At 44.2% G+C, this 24462-nt stretch overlaps 1 protein-coding gene across 6 annotated transcripts in view; it reads left to right on the forward strand.

Annotated features, from left to right (window-relative positions):
* SDF4 (stromal cell derived factor 4) overlaps positions 1 to 24462 on the forward strand; it is a 165147-nt gene that overhangs the window by 30844 nt on the left and 109841 nt on the right. For all 6 annotated transcript variants that reach the window (XM_069241097.1, XM_069241093.1, XM_069241095.1 and 3 more), the window contains 2 exons: positions 21777 to 21913; positions 23601 to 23714. In XM_069241097.1, the coding sequence (XP_069097198.1) occupies positions 21777 to 21913; positions 23601 to 23714 (251 nt within the window). The remainder of the gene's footprint in view (positions 1 to 21776; positions 21914 to 23600; positions 23715 to 24462) is intronic.

Raw genomic sequence — 24462 nt, forward strand, 5'->3', positions numbered from 1 at the left:
GTCAGTATCAGTTCCCGAGCTATATGATGGCCTCTCTGAATACTGAGTTGTTTGGTATCAGAATGATAAACCCACACTGATGCCTGTGTTGGATTTATTATAAAAAAGTACTCAGACGGCACCTTAGAGGTGCCACTTGCAAAACCTAACAGCCCTGGCATGGTTGCTGGCTTGTCTGAGCCAGCCTTCCACCACCAGACAGAAGTCGAGACTCCTGGGGTGAGAGCCTCTTCTCTCAGGAGCCAGAACACAAAGTCTTTCCTGGGTGGAGGTGTTACACCCCAACCCCCCACACACACACACAGTCACCCTGCACTAGTGGTCTGCTGCAAAGGCTTTACCACCTTTGGAATCTGAACCCTGCCTCTACTGCTAACAGCAGATGGCCACCCAGCTGTCCCCCCCACCCCCCTTAAATACAGTATTTAGTGGCCATCCCTGACCAGATCAGATTCAATGGACACAAGAAGACCAGGAACAAAAAAGACCAGAGGAACAAGAACAAAAGACCTGCTGCACAAAGAAAAAGGCACCAAACCCTGCCTGCTGCTCCTAGGACTCGACAATTTCCACTGAGGTGCCTTCTGGAAACTTGAAGGACTCTACAAAACCTGAGAGCACCTCCAGCCCTCTGAAAATCGCCAAGAACCTCCCCCAGAGTAAAGGTATCACTCTCCTGCAACTTGCAAGCAAGAAACTAGTGAAGTTCATTTCACTGACTGGCCGCTGACCATCAAACCGGACCCAGCAGCCCGGCCAAAATCCACCCGACAGACCCAAAAGATAAAACCTACCAGTGTGCCAAGTTTTGATGGCACTGCAACTTTCAGGGGCTGAGACGTACCATTGCCCAGGGTACTGGACTACAAACGTCAAACACCAGGAATGAAGGGGCACTCTGGACTCTCAAAAGCCCAGAAGCAAACAGCAGTCACTGGACAGTAGGACACATTGAAGAAACCCCCCACCCCCCCCAGAGTGGCTCTGCTAACCTGCAATCTACCCTCCAAGTGACCTGCTCTGGCTCCAAGGACTCCCTGACGCACAACTCTTGGCTGACCTATCTTCACTGCATAAAGCCTCCATAGCTCCTGCAATGCCAAACCAATTGTGCTCTAGGGGTACCAAACCGCTTGCGACCTCTACCGTCCAAGGGGGCCCACCAGACTTACCTTTAAGTGCATCTGTGCAGTGTGTTTCCAAGTGGTCCTCTTCTCCATTGTACACCAGCTCCAAGACTTTCAGCCGCTGCTCCCCCTTTAACCGGGAACCATCCAATGGTTCCGACTCGCCCACAGAACATCTCGACAACCTAGACCTAGAAATAGAAGGTGACACTTGTGAGAACATTGCCTCATTTTATATGCATTTTTAAATATTTTCTAATTCATTCCTATGGTGTGTAACTACACACAAAAAAAGCATATATTTTCGAAACTTTTGAGAAATCATAACAAAAGAAGTACTTACCGTATATTAATGATCTTGGTCTTAATTTTTTTAAATAAATATATGAAGTATTTTTGTAAATTGGTCTCGAGTTATTCTGTCCACACTTATTGGTACTGTGAGTACAACAAATGCTTAGCACAGACGTTTCCAACCTGTGGTCCAGGGACTGTTGAGGGTCCGCTAAGGCTCCTCAGGGGGGCCGCAAATGCTCAGAAAATTAAATAATAATGGATTAATAAAGTGTATTTAATCCCCACCCCCAATGCTGACTATGATTGAAATAATGGCTACAGTAGCATAATATGATGGTGGTGCTCAAATCAAACAGAAATATGGAGAGACTGAACTCCGTTCTCTTTGGTGACTACACAACTAATTGGAGTAAACTATTTATGGATGTGTGTTTTTACTTTGAAGGAGTGTCACTTTGTAGCCAGCATTTGAAAAAGGAAATGTCCGAAACGCGTCATGCTTGGCGATTGGAATAAAATAATGAAAGCAAACCCGGAGATAGCTCCTTGGTTTCTTTGAGGAGAGCCACTTGTTATGTATATTTTACGTGCCTGCCACTTGCACGAAGGAAGCACCCGTCGTAACAGAGTTCAGCGGTTTAAGTGGTGTTTGGAGGACTAATATATACACACACACTAGAAAACAAATGTTTACAGGGATTTTATAGTTAGGCTCACGTTTTACACGCACAAAACCATGTAACATTTGATTATTTTTTTTCGGTGAATTTCTGAGGTGTTTTTGAAATTTTATTTCCTAACAATAACATCCCTGTAACCTTTATTTTTCAGAGAATTTCTGTGGTTTTTAACATAAAGTAATATTTAACTACCATACGTCAATCCATCCTCCGTACGTGCGCAGGTGGGGGGGGGGGGGGAGGCGGTTGGCCGCAGGGCTTGGTGTGGGCCCAGGCCCTGCAGCCTACCCCCCTAAAAGCACTGGACCTCCCAAAGGCACGCAGCCCCCTCCCCGGGCCGACTTCAGCTTCAGGGACCCCATCCCCTGTGGCCTGCCACCTTGTTTTTTAGGGGGCAGGGGTACATGGTTCCCATCCCTGGGCCATATTTGGCCTCTGGACCCCATCCCCCGGGGCCCATCCCTTAAACTTTGGACGAGGGAAGAAATCGGCCCCCTCCCCAGGCCAATTTGGGCCACAGGGACCCCATCTCAGGGACCTAGCCTTATTATAAAGCGGGGGGCATGCATTCCTGCTCCAATAATGACCTGGCGGCCCCATCCCTGGGGCCAGCCTAATAAGTAAAGGGGTAGGGGGCATGCAACACTCTTCCCTGGACTGATTTTGGTCCCCCGGACCCCATCTCCCAGGGCCTGGTCTTATTCTTAAATGGGAGAAGGCCATGCAGCTCCCCTCCCTGGGCAACCCCATCCCCAGGGTCCAGACAATACACTGAAGGGGCAGGTGTCATGCAGTTCCCACTCCCCAGGCCAATATTGGCCCTGGAGACCCCATCCCCTGGGGCCTGGCCAGATGGTAAAAAGGGGAGGGGGAATGTGGTCCCCCTCCCTGGGCCAAAATTGCCCCCAGGGACCCCATCCACCAGGACCTGGGCTATTAGTAAAGGAGGGGCATGCAGCCCCTCTCCCTGGCCATAGCTAACCCTGGGGACCATATCCCCCGGGACCTAGCCACACACTAAAGGGGAAAGGAGGCACGTAACCCCGCTCCCCAGGACTATTTTGGCCCCGGGCACCCTATCCCCCTGAAACCTGGCCACTTTGCAGACTGTTGGGGGGGTGCCTCTGTGGCCTCAGACAGCTCCTCAGCTCCAGTGGGAGCTGGCATTATTCCTGCATGCAGAGACCAGCCAAAAAATGCTGCTCCCTGCATGACCGGAGCAATTTTTTCATTTGTTTGCCTGGCCACCTCTCAGTGGGTGGGGAAACGGATAAAAAGTCCCACCCCCAGCGACGGGCTTACTGTTTGCTCTTGCTTAGCAGATGCTGTCAAATAGCTCCTTCCAAACAAGAGCAAACAGCTATGTCCCAAGGGAGGCACCTCAGGACATAGGGAGCCGGCCCTGAGGGTGGCGGTCCCTAGGTCCCTTATTGGTTGCAGTAAGGGGGTCGAGCGCCCCCTCCTTTTAAATTGTACAGCTGTGCACCGGGTGTGTGGTGGTCCCAGTGGATGAAAACATGAGGGGGGCATGCGACCCTCCTTTAGGCCCCCCTCCACCCTATCCCCCTTATTTTGGTAATAAGGCAGGCCCTGGAGTTTGTAGCAAAGTTTTTTTTTTTTTAACTTTTTTGGGCCCCAGTGGGGTCCAAGTCCCCAAGATGGCTGCCTAAACTTCCTGGTTGAAGTATTGAGAGGAAATTGGATCTCACTGTGAGTTATGTTGGATCCACTGGAAATTTACGTCCCTACGTATATGTATTTCTTTTTTCTTAAATAACTCCGAAACTACTGAATAGATGTATACCACATTATGAAAAAGGTTGTTTCTGAACCAAGAGTGAGCTTTCAGCCAAAATTACTGTAATTCCGTTCAGCTGGTCGGGCTGTAGTTGTGTACAAAATCCCTATGGGAAACTGCTGTAGCATAAGTTTAGGAGGACTGGTCAGGCTAGGATCACCAACACACTAAGGGGTATCTCCACCCAATAAATGTTTTGATAAAGACAGATATGTAAGTACATAAGTAAGTAGGGACCAGGATGTGACCCAATTATGATGCATGCCACTATTGGAGTGGGTGAGAATCTAACAAAAGAATGTTTTAAGTGTATAGGGCAATATACTTGCATCTGACTTTACCAGAAACATTTGTTTGGTGGACATACTCATTAGTGTGTGTTGATATTATAATAAGGAGATCGTATCCCCCCACAAAGAATATTGTCTCTCTCTCTCATTGTGGGTGAGCTAGTTGGTTTCCCCCTTCTGGACTTCTTGTGATTAGTAGGCAAAGTTCACTACAGAACAGTTTGGGCTTCCACAGCTGGGCTATATACATAAACCCTTGTTAGCTTGGTGCACTCCTCCATGTCCAAGACAAGTCTCATGTCAAAGGCAGCCATGGACCTTGGAGCACATCCAAGGTTAGCGTGAGGCTGGGGACAAAAAAATCTAAAAACTGATACACAAGATACTCTGTCGGGCACATAGGGCAGGGAACATGACTGGACATCATACACTGAGTATTCCTGTCGGAACAGCTTTCACTCAGTATACCTTAACTGAGGTGCTGTATAATACACAAAAGTTTGAGTACTCCAGCCCTTACTTATGAATAGATTTAGCCAGCGTGTCAGTGGCGTTAATTGGGTTCTTTACTTTTAATGTGTTACAGCAATGAAGAATCTACATTTAGTCACTATCTTTTGGGGAGAAGTGTACTGCTAAATGTAATATTAAAGAGGGCCATTTTATAACTCATGATAAGGTAGTTTCTGCCACAATAAAGTAGTTGGTAGTTCTGTAATGCAGAAGGTAGAATCCAACAGCTCATAAGTCAGTATCCCCACCATCAGTCGTCCCATTCCACTTTCATATGCCTGTGTCCACCTCCTCTTTCGCCCTGCCCCTAATCGACTGCAATTATGAAATGGCTTCCCACCTTTAATCCTGACCAGAACCATGGATTTGTCACTATGTGAAAGACACTGCCTGTGCCCCAGTGACTTGGATAGGCATCTCTCCATTTACCCTGAAGTGTGGCTACCCTCTTCCAGGCTTTCTTTCCTGTTTTCTCTTTCGGTCAGTGTACAAGTCCCTCTATGTAAGGTCTTCTGTTATGCCTGCAGCTGGGTCAGGAACCCTACTGTAGAAAAGTAAAATGTTATGACTTTTGTGTAATCCCATAATGACCGTTCCATGGTTTAGGCGGTGACTAGCAGCTGTCAGTCACAATACAAGCAACATACTGTCCAAAGAGCTGCAAGCAAATCTTCTTCTCTTCTGAGCTGCCTCCAGGTTGACTGTGATGTAGGGATCCAAGTATATTAATAGGAAAATCATAGTGATGTTTGTATCTCTACTTTAATACTACATGATGTGCATGTCAGCACTTCACTTTTGAAACATTCTGTGTTAGTGCTCTATTGCCATTTGCATGAGCTTTTAGGCTAAAAAAAAATCCATGACTGATTGATTGAGTCATTCGGGACACATTCTGATCTTTCATGAAGTCTGTTGACACTGGCATAGTACAATGCTGTACCCTTGTGGTTGAGTGCTTCTCCTGCAAATACTCTCATTCTATATGAACACGTATGCACACTTTTGTCCTTTACAGGTTAATTAGTGGATTTTGTTTGCTTATATACCATTGTTGGAGGCAGCTTGGTCCAGTTGGCTAAGGTATTGGCTAAGGTATTGGCTCAGCCAGGCGGAAAGCGCTACTACTGTCCGGGATGGTCAGGTACAGCAGCTAGATAACCTGTGCTCACCCTTGGGTGGATTGCCTCTGGGATAAGCCTGACTGATTTATGCCAATGTGTAAAGCAACAGCCAGCATGTTTCCACCACACCCCATCTGAACAAACCCAAAAGGAGACTTCACACGGGTTGTATGTACACAAAACGTGTATTCAACACACACACACACACACACAATATCAATGCAGTTCCGTTACAATTTGATCTCCACCTATAGGTCAAAGAGCATACAAGGCATAATAATAGACACTGTAAATGTAGGTGTGAATCTGTATGAATAAAGGAACACATAATAATAGGCCGCACTGCGTTAAACATCAATCACTGAATATACATTTGGATAAAACACACCTTTCCTCCCTGCACCTGCATAAGGTGCCCACCCGCTGTCAGGACTAAGCCCACCGTCACGTCCCCCACAATCAGTGTAAACCGTGCAAATCAGGATGTGCCTCGGGGCTGGCAGTATCAGCAAAAAATGTAGATCACAGTACTCACACTCTCCCACCCAGACCCATGGCCTCGGCCATGCTAGTAAAGCGCTATGTCAATCCTAGAACCTCCCTGGCAGAACCAGAGTACCCAGCAACACCACGGTGCTGCCCCAGCAGTCACTCTGACTCGCTCCCTCACATCCACCCTATGCCTAGGCACAGGTGTGCATGCATACACTCTTGTACACACTTGCTTCCGGCACTCTAATGTGGTGCCCTTATAACTAGCAAGTGGAGGCCCTTCTGCTTTCAGACTCCCTGTGTCCCAGTCCGCCCTGCCACCCAGCACTCCAGTTGCCCTCAGTCCACCGCAACCCCCAGAGTATTGTACTTCTCCCTGGTCACCTAGCCGCTTCCGACCAGATCACACTCCCCAGGTGTCCGGGTTAAGGGGGGGAGATCAGTAAAAACAAAGGCCAGAAGACAAACAAAGTGGAGACATTCAGGCTCCAAATAGGAGGTTCACTCGGATACAAAATACAGGGGGAGGGTCCCTGGGACCAGCTGACAGACTCCTAGGGGCCCAGCCCTGCTTGGTGTTCCAATGTAGCAAAATAGTAACCAAGTTCAGCACCTCCAGAGTGGAGAGACGCTGTTAGGGCGTGTTGTCTCTACCCATCCCAGACGTTCAGATTGTATGCAACAAGTTACCTGGTCTGTGCCTCAGGACTGGGGAGACCCTGTCTTTCTACCCAGGTTCCTCTACTGACCCCCACACAGGTTCGATTCAGTGTAGAAAGTGCTCAGTGCTGTGTCCCCACACAACAGAGGATACTACTCCGAGATAAGATAACTTGGGGATTCCCTGAGGCACACAGTAGTTCCAATCAACTCCTGGTTTTTGAGGTACTCCATCCTGTACACTATGACCTTATCTGTACTAGACTCTCACTCCGGATGGACACACTAGATGCAAGTCCCGTCGTGCTGCACTAGGCCACGTGCAACACTACTTGGGTTGTACCCACACCTCTGAGAGTCTTAACCTATGAACAGGTACTACATGCAATGATCATGCAGTTAAGGTTTCACATGAGAGAAATGCTTTCCACTCAACCTCCGCAAAGCCCCAGCAGGTTTCCAGAATAGTGATCTGTTGACTTCACAAGCCATCTCTAGGTGCAATGGCCCTCACTTCCGATGGACACACACACCAGTCTTGCGTGTAGTACTTTGATACCCCACATCTGATGCGCCCAGTCTCCAGTTTTCTTCCTTACGCCACGGTCACACTTCTCCTGCCTGGTAGAAACCGGCACTATAAGCAATATGAGACCACAGCACACAGAAGTAAAACACGATCATGTAAATGAATTAGTATACAAGGTATGCAGATATCGTTGAAGAAAAAACGCGTAAGTATCCCACGTTCTTGGAAGGGAGTCTCTTTATTTTAAGACACAGTTTGCTTCATTCAGAAAAGAACGTCCATCAAACACAGCCAACACGTGTTTCGTCACACAGGTGACATTTTCAGGGCTGCAAAACAGACTTATAAAAATGCTCGTGTATCATTTTGTTCATAATTGAACACTGTATATGCCAAATCAACTAACAAGATTCAAATAGAAGCAAAGTCAAATTACATAGCCAGAAACACACAACCCAAGTGAGTGAAAAGGGAGAAAGATAGTGTGGACATGGCAGATCAAAACCCAGAGACAATAATAATTCAAATATATTATAGGGACACCAGGTGGGAAAAACTTAAGTGAGAAAACCTAAGTGAAAAAGGACAATGCCAGAGAAACCAAAAAGACCAATATTGAATGCACTCAAGCCTTATGATACCAAACCCGGATAGTAGTTAATGTGGACGTGTAGAGCATGAAATGACCAATTCCATGGGTCTAAGGTTCAGCGTGCTAAGCAAATGCATGCTGGAAGGTAGGAAATAGAAGACTCATAACTGTACCTAGACAGACGGGCATAGTTGAAAAGAATGAAAAACTTCAAATGTCTGCGTTAGATTCATATCTGTAACAAAAAATCTGAGTATCACTGACCAGTCTGTGACCACTAAAAAAAAAGGTACCGGCCAGCAAAATGGTGCTTGTGAGCCTTGGTTAGCCTGAGCCTAAAGGCTCTGTTCCTATTGGAAAATACTTGGGCTTGAAAGTGTGCACTGTGGTCACAATAGCCATGTGTGCCCTCCTATAGGATCCACTTCGCCCGCCTGTGATCATGCATGCTCGTGTGTCGGAGAGGCTAACCGTCATCCATAACTGTCTGTGCCCGTGTACGCTAACCTCGTACTCCTGGCATCAGGACCACTGTATGGATGGCATGTGCACATTCACTCTGCATTGCGAGAGGGAAAGGGCTCCGAGCCCTAGTCTTTTTGTGGCTGAAACTGACGAAACTTGCTGAAAAAAATGAAACATCTGGAGGAGCCCCTGCCTATATGGGTCAGGTCTAAAAACTACGCTTAAACTCTGTGATCAGTTTCTTTGATCATTTCACCCTTCAAAACAACCCAGGCCTGTTGTTTCATTAGAACTGTTATAAATAATTGTACCTACCGTGTCACTGAATTCCCTTTAAACTCTTGCTCATCTTTGGCTGCATTACATTTACTTGTGCTGTACACACCTATGCCCTGCACTTTCATCTGACATTAGACTCCACAGAAAGATTGGTATGATGTAAATTATCTAACCACCTTACCATTCTTGATATGGAAAAACCCGACCACCGTGTGGTGAAATTGTGAAATCGAAGTTTATGGTCTCTCATGACTTGTAACAGTCCCCAGCTGTGTGACTGAATACCTTTCTACTTCTCTTAGTGATTTGCAGTTGATTGAGAACCTCTTTTCTTCGGACTGCACCATCAATATGCCTACTGGAATTGGTAAAGACTTAAGATAAGGCATGTGATGTAAAACGTGTGCAAGAAGGGGCATTGTTTTGCACCTAACTAGAACTTGTCAGATGTCTTCTGACAATTGAGACTACACACATTTACTTCATCCTTATCAGCTCCTTCATTTTCTTGATTATACTATCCAAAACAATTCTAAATGTTTGTTACGCTGAAAAGAGAAATGTATTATTGCAGTTACCAGTTTTCCTAGCGAGGCAGAATCTTCATTACTGACTCCTGTTGCCCTTTATTTTGGAAGTGCACAGTTTTCAAATGTTATGACCATGGTGGGCAATGTTCATGACCTTCAGTAGACCTATCTCTCTTTATGTTAAGGGCCTGCGTTTCCAACTCTTTTAGCACCATGTGCTCTCCTTTGCACAATACACCAGAATGTCACCCTGGAAACAGCTCGCCATCCCTTTGGGTATCTTATACATGGCATTTCAAACATGTTTAAGGTCAATGTCAAACCAAGCTGGATGTTCCTGTGTTGGTTTTCCCTGCACAGTATAGAAGAGGATTTAGGTGATCAGTTGATAGATGAACTGGTTTGCTAATTTCATGAGGAAAATTAAAAATGTTGAAAACCACTCGGCCTTCCCAGTATAGCCTGCAGCTTGTTTATGTTCATTAGTGAAGATATTTCAATCCAGCTTTCACCATCATTTTACTTTTACTCTGCAGATCAGTTAATCGTACAGTTCGCTGCGTGAGCCATAGCAATCTACACCAACTATTTGAACGTCTTTATTGATTTGCTCTTAATGAGTATCAAACAGTCAGCCTTTGCTATAAGCTCGTCCTTAGTACTTAGAAGTACATTTTTCACCTTGTGCACAGCTGTTACTGCCTCTCTCTACAGTGTGTAGGAGAAACATCTCTCATTTTCCCAACAAACTGAAAAACATTTTGAGGTATTCCTCCTTTACCCTAATTAATCTTGTTTCCTGTTTGAAATGGCCCTTTTTGCAAGGTTTATCCACAAATATTTTCCTTCTGTTTGCTTCTGAACTTCTGTTTTTCTGAATTACCATTTTTGCAGGCTTTAGGACTCTGGGCACTTTACTACTGCTCACCAGTGCTAAAGTGCAAGTGCCCTCTGTCTAAATGGTATTGGTGATTGGTTTACCCATGACTGGCATGCTTGATTTACTAGTAAGTCCCTAGTATAGTGCACCATGTGTGCCCAGGGCCTGTAAATCAAATGCTACTAGTGGCCCTGCAGCACTGATTGTGCCACCCACGGGTAGCCCTGTAAACATGTCAGTGTCTGTGCAGTGTCTGTGTGTGCAGTTTTAAACTGCCATTTCAACCTGGCCTGGCCCAAACCTTCCCTCTTACTACATGTAAATCATCCCTTACGTGGGCCCAAGGCCGCCCCATGGGCAGGCTGCAGAGTATTTAAAAGGTAGGACATGTACTGGTGTGTTTTACATGTCCTGATAATGAAATACTGCCAAATTCGGTTTTCATTATTCTAATGCCTATTTCTCCTATAGGGTAATATGGAAATTGCCTTGAAATATCTTTTACGTGTAATTTCCCATTGGGAGCAGTTAGAGATGTGGAGTTTGGGGTCTCTGAACTCACAATTTTAAAATACATATTTTGGTGAAGTTTTAAATTGTAAGTTTGAAAATGCCAGTTCTAGAAAGTGGGCATTTTCTTGCTTAACCGTTCTCTGCCTCTGTCTGGCTGTGGAATACACGCCTGGGTCAGGATGACAGTTGGGCTGTTTGTGAATTCACTCTAGTCAGTCACACAAAGGGAGCTGAGGTGTGCCCTGCATATCCTAATGGGTCCTCTTGAGCTAGAGTTGTTGGAGGAGCTGACACTTGCACCTAAATAGGGCTGTGCCTGTCCTCACACAAAGCAATCTTCAACCCCCTGGAGTGTCTGGGGCCAAGACCGGAAAGGCAGAGCCTTGTACACTACAAAGAATTCTCTTTGAAGTTTGCCTACATCAGACAGGAATGGGTATAGGTACTGGAACTTTGACCCCAGAAAATTAGAATCCTTCTGTATTGAGAACATTCTTCCAGAAAAAAGAGCTGGATGCTGGAGGAGGGATTGCCACTCTGCCTGTTGCTTTGCTGTGCCGGCCTGCTGCTTGCTGCTTCTGTCCTGAGAGTGAAATGACTGGACTTTGCTTGCTACATACTACTTCCAAAGGTTCTCCAAGGGCTTGGACTGGGCTTGCCTCCTCTTAAGAAGTCTCGGGGACACACAGACTTCATCTGCCAGCACCTGGGTGCTATTGCTGAGAGTCCTGACTGGCCAAGTGGTGCCAAATACAGTTCCTGGGCCCTTGTGAGTGAGTTCTTGTGTAACCGAGAAGAAATAGGCACTTCGACCCCGGAACGACTTCGGGACCTACGTCGCTGTCTATCTTGCACTGAAAATTGGTCCACGCTGAGTGCAACGAATACGACTGACAGCGCCTCCGAAGTCCCACCACAGCGTGAGTACCGTGTCACTGACATCCGTGACACCCAACTCCACTGCAGCACCTGTGGCCGTGTGGTGTGATCGCGACACCGCACACTTGACTCCTCGTGTCTTGACCTGCTAGATTCATCAACCCTGCCCTGTTGTAAGGAACCAACACCTCGCCACCGACACCGCATCACCTCCGCCTCACCTCCCCTCCCTACCAGTAAGGAACCAATGCCTCACCTCCCCGGTAGCAATAAGGAACCAACGCGGCACCAGCTTCAGCGACGCTTCACCTCCCTGACATCTTTGTTTTCTCGTTTCCCAAACTACTGTACCTGGGGTCTGTGCGGTTCCGTGACTGGCCCACACTCCCTCCAAGTGGCATCAGAGTGTTGGGAACGACTCCGTCAAACAGTTGTGATAGCCCCAGTTGGAGCTCTTGTGTTTATAAGCACTATACTAGGATTTATTCTTTGAAAATTCTTATTTTTGCCTGAGTATGTATGAGATTTTTGTTGTTTTGGTCTTGTTTTACTTAGATAAACATTGTCTATTCTAAATTGGTATGGAGTTCTCGTTTGGAGGCGGGGGTTAAGGCAGGCATAAACAAGCCTCGTGTTAAAATGCTGAGCTATGATTTTATTAAAACACTTTTTGCTGCACATATGCACAAGCACAAATTGTAATGTTATTACAATTAATTTTCTAAAGAAAGATGGCTACCTTGTCATGATGCATGACCGCTATTTTCATTTACCTCTCTAATAAGGCGGACAACTACGCTAGACCAATAAATTAATTGCAAAAAAGGATATGAGCTGCTGAGCAGCCTTTTGCAGCTGCTAATCCCTCATCAGGAAATTAAAATATATAAGACAGTAAAGTGGCCAGGAAGCATTGGGGAAACTGGAGAAGAGTGGCAAGCATGCGGAGCAGAAAAAACTGAGAGTAAGGACAAAATAATTACATTGTAATAGGGAGTTCCAGTTGTCCGCCACTAAAATGCACACAAGTTTCCCTTTCTGGTGTGCGCTTATAAAGAGGATGGGTTTTGGAGATAGCTACAACAATTTATGATGAGGATATCAACCCAATGAGGATATACACAAGGGAAACTGCCTGTCCTCATATCTATCATCCTGTTGTTGTGGGCTTTTGAGTGGTGAATCCCCACTCTGTATTAATATTCTTGTCATCTATCAGATTGAACTCTTCATTTTCATGATATGATCACTCATGCACCTTACCTGTGAACCTGATGGTCAGATCTTCTCCTTGATGAGACAAAAGCATTTAGTGTATTTTCCACTAACAGCATTTAGTTATATTATTGTATTGCAACATGTATTAAACCCTATCAGGGTGCTAAAATGCTTGCCTACACGAGTGGCATGCTACTTAACCTAGAGTGTGAGCTTGGAATTGTGTGATTTCTTTGTTTGAATCTTGTGTAGGAAGTGTTTCCATGTCATGCATAATGACCACTAAGGTGTGGGTGTAGTTTTGTGGGACATAACACTTAGCAGTGTGATGGATGAAGAAGTGGGAGTGACAGGTGCACAGTTTATGGTTTTTAGTAAGTTGGCAGCTTTGAGCAGCTCTGCTAGTCCATTTATGATATTGTGTATTTTAATAATCCGTTTAGCTTGTTCCTGCACTGGGTTGTCCATTTTTAGATATTTTATTTAATGCTTATAATCATGAGACATAGCTTAATGAAATAAATGGTGTATCGATCTGCTGGGATGTACTTTAATTTCATTCTATATCTGACTGTCATGTGAGATGCCCAGAAACAGTCATAGTATGTAGCCTGCTGGGACCTAAAGTGGTGGATTAAAGTAAAATTCTCAATTCGTCAGCAGCATGTGGCAGATCTTTTCAGTTATATAATGCCTGTCAAGGCCAGAGAACAAGAGCAAAAAAGAGAGCACTCTAAAGAGTGAGTGAAAAAAGACCAAAATGTGTGGAGCAAAAAAGGAGAGACAACACACAAAATGGTGGAAAGAGAGCAAAGTGGGCAAGATGGAGAGTGGAGAAAGAGTGTGAGCTAGGCACGAGAGACAAGGGCAAAACAGTGAGGTCAGCACAGAATGAAAATTCTGAAAAGGCAAAAATCATGAAATGGAAGCAAAAAAGGCAAAAGAACCAAAAATAGGCATATAACATGCAAAAGAAGAAAAGCCAAAACAGCCAATCAGTAGTGTGTGACAGACAGGAGTGAGAGAGGTGAGAAAGCAGTAGCAGAGAGAATCCGCAGGAGAAGGTGGCAGGGAAATTCAGATCAGGATCCAGAAGCACTGGGCCTGGTCTAGGAACCAGGAGCAGGTAAGTCCAAGGTAGGGCCATTCCCAACATTTATCAGTGCAGGTTCTGGCTGAAGATCATACCGTTGTATACATTTGTAGGTTGGGTACAACGGGGATAGTCCACCTAAGTGCTGGGTAAGGCCTGGCCATAGATTAGGCCCTGTACCCAATTCATGTATGCATAGTTTTAGTCTGTGATTATGGATTTGGTTACCAGTAGGTTCTGCGGCCAACTCTTGCTGCATTTGGCTAAAGACTGTGTTCTTTAGAGCAGTGGTTCGCAACCTTTTGACTCCTGATAACCTCCACTGAATCACTACTGGAAGCCGGGAACCTCCTAGCAATTTGTACGATTTAAATTTCAAACATTAAAGCAGTTATTTAAAAAAAAAATACACAAGCAAGTACACACCAAACAAATTCTCGAATTACTAAAGATAAAATGATTTTATAATGAAAAAATAGGCAAAAATCAAAAACTTTTTATGAGAAGGCTGGCGCTGCATATAGACGACTAACTTTTAAGTGTTTGGTTTTATTTAGGAAAGCTGAATCCTCAGGTTAGATTCTTCATTTCCCAAGCAATTTCTTTATTAATTTTTTTTAGGGACATAAGATCTAAGAAAGCTTTTTCGCATAAATATGTTATGGGGAAAGGAAGTAAAACCATAAGGGCCTCATCTCTCCGTAGCCTCTCTGTTACATGTAATTCATTTGTTTTATAGCACTTCTCATACCAGAGTAGGGTGTCGAAGCACTTTACAGGGGACTAGAAGGTGTAGGAATCACATGTCATCCACTGGTAGGCTTTTTCTAAGAGGGATTGGTCTGGAGAAGCACAAACTCATGATTCAGAACAAAATATATTGGTTAGTGCTATTTAAAAACAAAAAAAACAAAATTTAAAAGAAGCATAAGGATAATACAAAACTGGGGGAAAAACATAACTTTATAATTTGTTCCATTCAGTTTGCTTGCAGCTATATTAGGATTGTAACTTATTAACTTCACAGTAACAAAAGAATCTCTGTGGCAAAAGCAGTAACCCACTGTGCTATGCACCTAAAATACTGTCCTTTGCATGATAGACATTCTTTAGAGCGAGCATATGAACTATCTGTGCTTCCTAAGATGAGTCAAAACTGCCACTAGACAAAGCTCCCATCTCTCTCCAGCAGGTACATTAATCACCAGATTTATCTTGACACTTATTTCTTGTCGAAAGCTGCTGGATGTACAAGGAACTTTGCAATGCTTTTAAAACTGCTGCACAAATGTAACAATATAAAAACATGCACGTGTTACTGACGAAAGGCCCAACTGGAGAAGTGTCTTCCTGCCAGCCCATGCTTGTGGACCCCTTGGGAATGTGTTATGGACCCCAAGGGGCCCGCGGACCACAAGTTGGGAACTGCTGCTTTAGATGTTGTCGTCCATGGAGTTTTAGGATCAAAGTATGGCTGTAAGTCAGGCTGTGCTATGCTTAGGTGTAGGTCATGCACAACTAATTTTGACATTTTGAAAGGGTGGGCCTAGTGCTGGGCCCTGCGGCTGACCCTGCTGCACACAGCTAAATGTTTTGCTCTGTGTGGGTTGGTTGCTCAGAGGGTTGGGCACTAGGCCCAGCCACACAAGTGTGGTCGAGTTTTTATCGGCAGAGGTGGGGCAATCCTAGGTGGTAGGAATTTTGTGGATTCCTGCTGATTCCAGAAGTTTCCTTCACATAAATGTAGGGAAAATATGTGACTGCAGGCAAAGTTGGAGTTTTTATGGGGTGCATGTGAAGCACACCACCTTGGACTCCCCCGGATGTCTAGTTTTCAAAACTGTCTGGGTCTAGTTGGTTTATCCAGGTGGCAGCCTACCCAAGTCCAAAAAGTGCAGCCATTGATCATTGCAAGAGGGACGATTTATGGAGTTTGCCAATCTCTCCTGGCCAATATATAAGGTTAGCACCCAAAACAGTCAGATGTCCTCTTGCTTGCCATTGAAATGGGGTGCTTTAGTCTGCAGGGGGAGCATAAAGACTTTGGCCCCCTTCAATTGGGGTGGAGGCATACCCATAACAATCCCTATGGTGATGGGCAGCCCCCACCACTCTATATTTTTCCCCAAAAATTATTTCCTGGTGTCTAGTGGGCTTTCTGTCCCCCAGGGTGCAGATCAGGGATAATTACCCTATCTGCCTCCCGTGGGCTCAAAGACGACACAATTTTGGGAGGTGAGGGCATTGCAAGGCCAAATCTGGGAAGCGCCATCCCTAGACTTTTCTAACAAAAAAAGATCCTGGGTGCCTAGTAGTCTTTCTGCCCCGGGAGCAGATCGAGAAATCAGGGGCTATTGCCCCCATGGGTAGAAAGACTGCGCCCATTTTTGGGGGTTGGGGGCTTTGCCAGGCCTAATCTGGGCAGCGCCCACTCCTGAACTTTTCTTTTTAAAAAACAGGGCCTAGGAGGCTTTCTGGGCCAGGGTGGTGGGGGGCAGGAAGACTTAGGACCCATTTATTTTGGGTGGGGGCATGGCCATGCCCATTGTGGGAAGCCTGCACCCCTCTTTTATATGTTTAAAAAAAATATGTATGCCTAGAGTTCAGCGGGCTTTTTGCCTCCTTTCCCCCCCCAGGGGGGCAGATTAGGGATGATTATGCCCATCTGCTCCTCAAATGGGGCAGCCCCCACCTCTATAAATTATAAATAAAAGTAGTCCCTGGTGCATAGTGAGCTTTCTGCCCCCCACCACCGGGGTTGGGACAGATCAGTGGCTTATGCCACTATCTGCCCCCTGCGGGAGACAGGGGTAGAAACATTAATTATGCATAAAATATAAGAGGGGAGCAAAAGCCCTTGCCCAAGGGGCCTCTCCACCCTCCCTGGGAGGAATACCATTGGAAAGGGGTGGTCCTCCCCTTTCCATTGATACCTCTCCTGTCTGCCTCAGCGCTCGTGCTGACATAGCCTACTGAGGTAGTGAAATTGAAATGAGCCGATCAGCTAATTTTACTTTTGTTTTCAGTGAAATGACATCAGCACGGCGTGTGCACTGATCGCCATTTCACTGAAAACCCAAACAGCCTCTGGAGCTGGGGAAACAAATCCCCAGCTACAGAGGCTGTTTTGTGGCAAAAGGAAACCCTCTGGTGGATTTTCAGTGCCCTGTACACGGAAAGACGGGAGCCATCCGACGCACATGAGCACCGTTGGGTCTGATGGCTCCCGGCCACCCAATGCATAGAAGGAGTTTAAAAAAAAAAAAAAAAAGTCTTCGAACATTTTTCAAAATTTATTTTGCAAAGTGCATCCATAGAACCGACCACAACTTGGTTCTTCAGTCCAGCGGAAGATCGTAGAGCTCCAGCTAGGAATGCTTAAAAAAGAATCTGGTAAGCTCCCCGGGGGTCAATGACTCCATTACCCAAGAGACGTTCTGTTTTAATGTTGCTGGGGGCGTCGCCACTCCTGCAGCCCCTCAGCATTTGAAAATTGCTTGGATGGTGACCCTATCCCTTCTAGGGACACCACCAGCAAGAAATAATATATATATATAAAAAAAAAGCCCTAGGCAATTTTCGAGCGCTCCTTTCAAAGAGCAGTGTTTATTAAAAAAACAGCTCCTGTTGCTCATTTGTATCTTACATTTTTATTAAATTTTTATGGGTGTCCTGTGCCCACCCAGGATGCCCAGATCTTAAATTTTGTTTGGAGGCTGCTGGGGTGACCCAAGAACCCCGATGCCCTAGCCGGCTCTCTATCCAGTACCCATTCTGAGTAACCGTGTGGTTGCCAGCATTTTCTTTTCTTAAGAGGATACTGTGATGCCTATCCGGGGCATCCACTCAGTTTCCGAGAAGGAGCCATTCACTGAGCCTGGCAGGCTTGTTAAATGTAGAGAGGTATGCAGGGGTGAGAAAGAAAGAATAAGATTGTTAGCCTGAAAAATATCAGTTTACTCTGAAAAGAAACCTTTTTAACAAAGAGTGTAACAGGGTACCGGTCTGGGATGCAAATAGTTTATTTGGCTTGTCAAATCCTTTTTGGCACCCATGAGCTTGTTCCCACATCCTGACATCAGGGTCACTTAATAAATGCTGCATTTGAATAGAAACCTCAAGTCATCTGTGAGGGGATTGTGTGGTTGAGTACATGTGGTTTACAATATTTCTGAAGACGAATTTGCTACTGGTGTGAGGTTTGTGGTTTTCTTTTCCTCTGCGCTGCTTTACAGTAATGTTGAAGAAACATAGTACATGAACCCAGCCAGCCTGCCATATCGTCTGCTTTCTGTATTACACAGTATACTAGAACCACCAAGTTAAACTTGCTGGCAGAAGGTATGCAGTCTGCTAGTGTTGATCCAATGCAAAACAAGTGTAGCAAACAAAACAATTTTTTATTTCAACAATAGAACACAGTGATGTAACATTAGTAACTGCCATTGGACCACCTCAAACTCAATCGCTTTAAAATCCTTTCTAGTCGGCACTGCTCCCCAGAACATCCCTCCAGCTAGTGACTCTGTGGGTAAAGGCAGGACTGGGATTACCGGACATGTTTCTATGCTATGCTGCATCACAACTGCAGCATGCGGTACCTGGCTCTAAGATAGTAATACTTGGTACAAGGCCCTTTTAGAGAGTATGTATGAGAAGTACACATTGCTAGAGGTCTTTATGATGTGTAGGGGGATGCTGCCTTAAAGAGAGCTTCCTTTGCAGAGGGTATTCTGCTGTGGTCCTTTAGGCCTTTCTTTAATGTATCTAACGATATGAATTTCCTTAGCTGGAAAGAAACAGGCTGTTGTGTGGACTGAGACCTATTTACTAACCAAAGGTTTGTTTCTTCAGAGCAAATGCAAGATATGTTTGGGCTAAGGAACAGGATAATTCTTGCAATGTGCGAAGATGATCCACACAGTAAGAGAAATATGGAACCTATTTTGCAGAGGCTTCTGAGGCACACATCGTCATGAAGAGTATCCACGATCTAGCAGTGTTTATGGATCTTAATAACACAGTTATGTGCAGCATCAGTGTTAGATGGGGGAGCGGTACAGAGAGGGCCTATGATATGTGTGTTTAGGACTATCTGGTATCACTAACTGACACTGACTGGAGTAAGGCTTGTAAACAAGTCAAATCAGTATCTGTTAATACACTGTTTAATCTGGTACAATTTCACCTTTTACATAAAACAAATCTTACCCATAAGAAATTGCTAATATTTACTCTTAAAGATTGTCTGCTTGTGGCAAATGAGGCTCGATGGGTCCGATTTTCTGCACATGACATGGGCTTGACCTCTTGTTAAGAGAGTTTGGGCCAACATGGTGGATAGCCAGAAGACGACTACAGGTGCAGTGCTTAGGGCAATCCATAACACAATGCTTATTAGGGATATTCCCAGGTAAAAAAGGCTTGCAAATGCAACATACCATGCTTTCTCTTGGTACGGTTCTGGCAAAAAGATGTATATCAATATATTGGGTACGTCCCATGGCACCTGGGTGGCCAGATGGAAGGCAGAAGTTTTGGAGAGGATGCTGGCAGACGAACAACATAATATGTTGACACAAAGAGATGAGAAAGTAACAGAATACCTAGCAGAAAAGGTTGCAACGTTGCACCCACCATTTCGAACTTGTGCATGCTTAAGTAGAATTTTCGTTTGGAAGCACCACCCAGAGCCTCATGTGTGCCACAAACGATAGGACCCCTTCCATCTACGTAACCAGCCATGTGTGCATACTGGAGCCTGAATATATATTTACACATCAATTTTACAATAAGCTATTATTCAAGCTTATTCAGAATTTCGGTGGAATAATGAATAGATTCATAGTCAGCAATGAGTCAGTAAATGGACAAACCAGTAAACCATGTAAACAAAACTACAAGTAACTTAATTTGTGTGTGGATCACAGTAATTTTGCCAAGGTGTTGATCTGATGCTATGTGCAAAACCATGTGAACACAGTGCAAGAGTGATAAACAGTCTATAAATGAGACCAGAATAAAAGGAGAGAGACTATTAAAAACAACTGCAGAGTGGGAAAAATGACCATAAAAAAATATGTTCTGGAAGGGATGTTTTTAAATATGTCTTCAAGGCTGCATATGTCAGCTGCTTTTCGACCAAGGATAATTCAAATGTCATCATCAAGACAAAGCATTTTTGTCTTCAGGACTATTATTTCTACAATGAAACCAGAGGATTCTTAAAAGATGGTGCTCAGATTGTTAGCAAAAAATTCTTACCTGGTGACAAAAGTCAATTAGGTGATCATTTGAATGAATGAAGTTAAGACTGGAATTTTCTTTTTCTTTTCTTTTCAAAAAGTTAATTTTGTAAGGGGTGATAAAGGTGAAGGAAACCTATAAAGAATAACCCAAGGTACCTCAAAAAGTAGAAAAGACAACCTACAGAAGGAGGCGTGAAACCCAAACCTCACAGTGTCACTGTAAGTCAAGGATAACACGATTGAATGGTCAAAGTAGAAAATAATCCCCACGGTGGAAATTCTTTGATTTATTTATTTTGGGGGGAGGGGAAGAGAATGAATAAATTTTCCTTTGAAATATGAGCAATCAGTCAATGATTCAGGGAAAAGAAGATCTAAACAGATTCAGTCAGACCAGTAAAAGGCACACGAGCGCTTATGAGCCATCTCACCTCAACAGCGGGTATGTCCTAAGGCCTGTCTGAAACTAAGCAGACATGGTTAAGAGCTTTGGTGCGCTGTACAAATTTTAAGTAACAATAACGTAATTGGTGCCCATATGTTATGTATGTATAATGATATTGTGAGATATCTTTAATGGTAGCTGGACAAAATGTGTCCAAACATTGATACAGTTGATTGCTTGTAATCCTGGCTTGTGACGGTGTGCGTTTCGCTCCACTGTCTTTCCTCACAGGATTTTTGTGTTCTTGCAGGTCATATCCATTTTTATGCGGCTGGTTTGAGAACTCATTGCCTTTTGGTATTTGTAAACTTAAACTTTCAGTTAACTTCTATAATGCTTCATGCAGTCATTTGTTTAGCTTGTGTATTAGTAATTACAAAGTTGCAAGGATTAGCCCAGGACACACGAGATGTGGTTGCGAGAGTGGTAAAAAGGATTGAATTCCCAAGTTCCACTGTTGACAAGTCCACCACTAAGTTGCATTTCTATCACTTTCTAGTGTTCTGTTTAGAGAAGGGATTAAGAGGAGACTAAGCTGAGTGTTGTCTGTTTAGGGCTTTTTGGTTAGGTTACTCTGTGCTGTTGGGCATTTTTCACAACTCTGCACTGTAGTTCATCCTGAATGCATTTGGCAGGCACACTGACTAGGCTTGATGATATTGTTGAAGAGACTGTCCGGAGTTAGAGAAGTGCTGTCTGAGGTGTCCATCTTTTCAGCTTCTGCAGTTGAATCCTGACTCTAGGAAGATTTTAGATACATGGGATCAATGCAGAGGAGGCAATTCCACATGTAGCTCTGAAGCTATAAAACACCTTACTAATGCTGCAGACATCTGGTCCTCTGCTCTCAGATCTAGTTGTTCATCTAGTCATTCTGTTTGCTCTTGACTTCACCAATTATCTTTTTCAGCCAGGACTGACCATTTCTCATAGTGGTAGGCATTCACTGCTCATTAAGGGACGAGGCTGACTTAAAACTATTTCGCATACAGGTATAAAATATTTTCTGTTGCTTCTAATAGTAGTACTGATTCGTGGTCTGTCCACAGTAGCCCTGATATTCAAGTTTTCTTTGCAGATTAAATCGGCATCATTCTTTTCTTTCCACTCCTATTTGTTTTTAGAGTCGATGTGAACAGAGACCGTAAAATCAGTGCCAAGGAGATGCAGCAGTGGATCATGCAGAAGACAGAGGAGCACTTCCAGGAGGCTGTGGAGGAGAACAAGATCCACTTCCGATCTGTGGATCCTGATGGTGATGGTAGGAAAGCATTACTGTTTACCGAAGGCCTGCGAGCCTCTTCGCTATACCCATCTCCCTTATACCAAGAGTTATCCTGGGTTTCATTTAGGGGTGGAGTTCTTCGAGTGGGCAGAATTAGAGCACATAGCACTGCTTGTGCTGACTTTTAGCACCAGGAGTTTCTTCCGCACTGTAAAATCACAGCGAATAGCACCATGCAGTGGCCCAGAGGGTGCTGCTGCTTTCTGCTGCTCGAGTGGATTTTGATTTTCTAATCTAATGACAGCTTTCTAAATGTGAATGGTGGTGACGTGCCACATCTGCCTTTGTTGGGAAATCTCGCCAGGAGGGATTCTACTGCCTGAAAATAGAGCTAGGTTGACACAGTCTCGCTCGCCAACACTCTAGCTCTCTCTCTCTCTTTTGGTCGCCTGCTGACGAGTGCTGTTAAGAGCAAAATAGTAGTACTAGATACAGTTCATATTTTAGACATGCTAGTTTAAATAATGTATCTGAATGACAGATAAAGGAGAAAACACAGTTTGGGTGAAATTTGCACCAGAGTTAGACATGCTTGAGGATATTTTGCAGCTGTCAGAGGAAGTACCATTCTGTCTGACTGCATTCAACGAGCTATTGTGCACAGTCAATGTAATTCTTTGTGCAAGGACCCAGTTACCTCTCAGGTGTAGTTTGCTGCCCATTTTTGCCCAATTTCTTACCTGAACCCATTAAATCCTTGAAGCTTTAAACTACGAAAGGTGCTCAGTACAGATGACTCCTGCATTGATTTTTTTTTTTAATGCTTCACTGGTAGTTGGTGATGGCATTTTGTTTGTCAAATACCTGAAAAAGAGATCGGTTGTCTTTCTGATAGCATCTTTAGAAGCCAAACATATGACAGGCTGTGCCCAAATGCTATCGGCCTTCCAAGGCGTCCGCCTTTTGCAGTAAAACTCCTGATTTTCCTATGTGCCTGTCCACACTTAGGAGTAAAAGCCAACCGTTTTGAAAGCTTTTCATTAGGTCACAATGCCGGTTATTTTAAAGCCTTCTTCATTATTACTCAAATGTTATTTTAAAATTGATGTCTAAATAAACAGGCAGGAAACCGTTTTTTTTTTTTTTAACAAAAAATAAAGCTCCTTGATCAGGGCAGTAGTGGTTGAACAGAAACAATGCAACATCTGAAAGCACAGGTTTCTAGGTTTTCGTGTCCCCTTTGTGTCATGTGTCACTAGCTGAATAGGTTTCTCTGTGAAAGCTGGAATTTCTCCAGGATCTAGTTCCAATATTTGCCATCTAGGGGATTTAATTACAAGGTATGAAATACAATTTTCATGTGAAGTAGTCATGCTCCTGTTCTTGGAGTTGCTAAAAAATCTCTTGTGTACATTTGTATTGTATATTGTATAAATTCATTTTGTGACAGTTTAGCCCTGGGCAGTTCATGAAGGGAGTATCCACTTATATATATATAGTCATATGCAATGTAAGCGTTTTGAAGGTTGGACTAGTGCAGCCTGTTTGAAACAGACATGTATGATGTCCAGTCATGTATAGTGATAGCCTTGCAGGGTAGATCCGTACAGCTTCATTAATCCTTTGAGTTTAGGACCTGTGGAGGGCTTGAGGGTGGGTCTTGTGCTTTATTTCTTTTAGTTCACATTAGCTCATACATCTTCATTTGTTTTGCTTTGTTTAGGTCATGTGTCCTGGGATGAATACAAGATCAAATTCCTGGCCAGCAAAGGCTTCAATGAGAAAGAAATTGCAGAAAAGATTAAAAGAAATGAAGACTTAAAAATCGACGAGGAGAGTAAGTGTTTTGCATTTTAAATTTGATCTAAAATAACGAAAAAGGTGCCCCAATTCTCAGTTCTTCTCTCCAGAAAAAGACTTAGTGAACACCTTTATATTTTTTCTGTACCTGCAAGCGTGGGGTCAGCTTGCATTGTGAATCACTGCCCTGAAATGAGCAGGAACCTACGCATATTTTTCATAAACTTACTTTTGTCACAGTGAATGCATAATACAAAAGAAAAGAAACAGTAAGGTTAGGTGTTTTGTGAAATTGCATTTTTCACCCCGAGGGTTAACGGGTACTGCAAAGCAAACTCAGGCCTCAGAGAGGCAAATCGCCAAAAAGAATAACACAAAAATTGAAGGGAGAAATAATAAGTAGACAGCCAAGTATTTAACTCTTTCCTAACGTTTTGGAGCTCAACAAAGATGTGGGGAGCAGGGAATTCCACACTTTAGCTGCCATTCCAGAAAAAGCATGGCCACCAGAAGTTTAGCGGTGAACTTTGGGAACAGGAAGAAGTTAGTTCTAGGTCTGTGTGAGTCCGACGGTAAATACAGACAATATTGGGAACTAAGAGCAGAGCTAGATGAAGACAAAATGGCTTTGTGCACCAGATGCATGAACTTAAGTAGTGTCCCAGTTGTCACTGGTAACGAGTGCAAGATGGCCAGAACTGGAGTTATGTCCTCTTCATTTTAAACATTTAATCTTGCCACACAGTTTTGAATGAGTTGAAGCTTGCGATTCACCTTCCTTTATT

The sequence above is a fragment of the Pleurodeles waltl genome, chromosome 6 (genome assembly GCF_031143425.1).
Source record: "Pleurodeles waltl isolate 20211129_DDA chromosome 6, aPleWal1.hap1.20221129, whole genome shotgun sequence".
In the NCBI taxonomy this organism is placed as follows: domain Eukaryota; kingdom Metazoa; phylum Chordata; class Amphibia; order Caudata; family Salamandridae; genus Pleurodeles; species Pleurodeles waltl.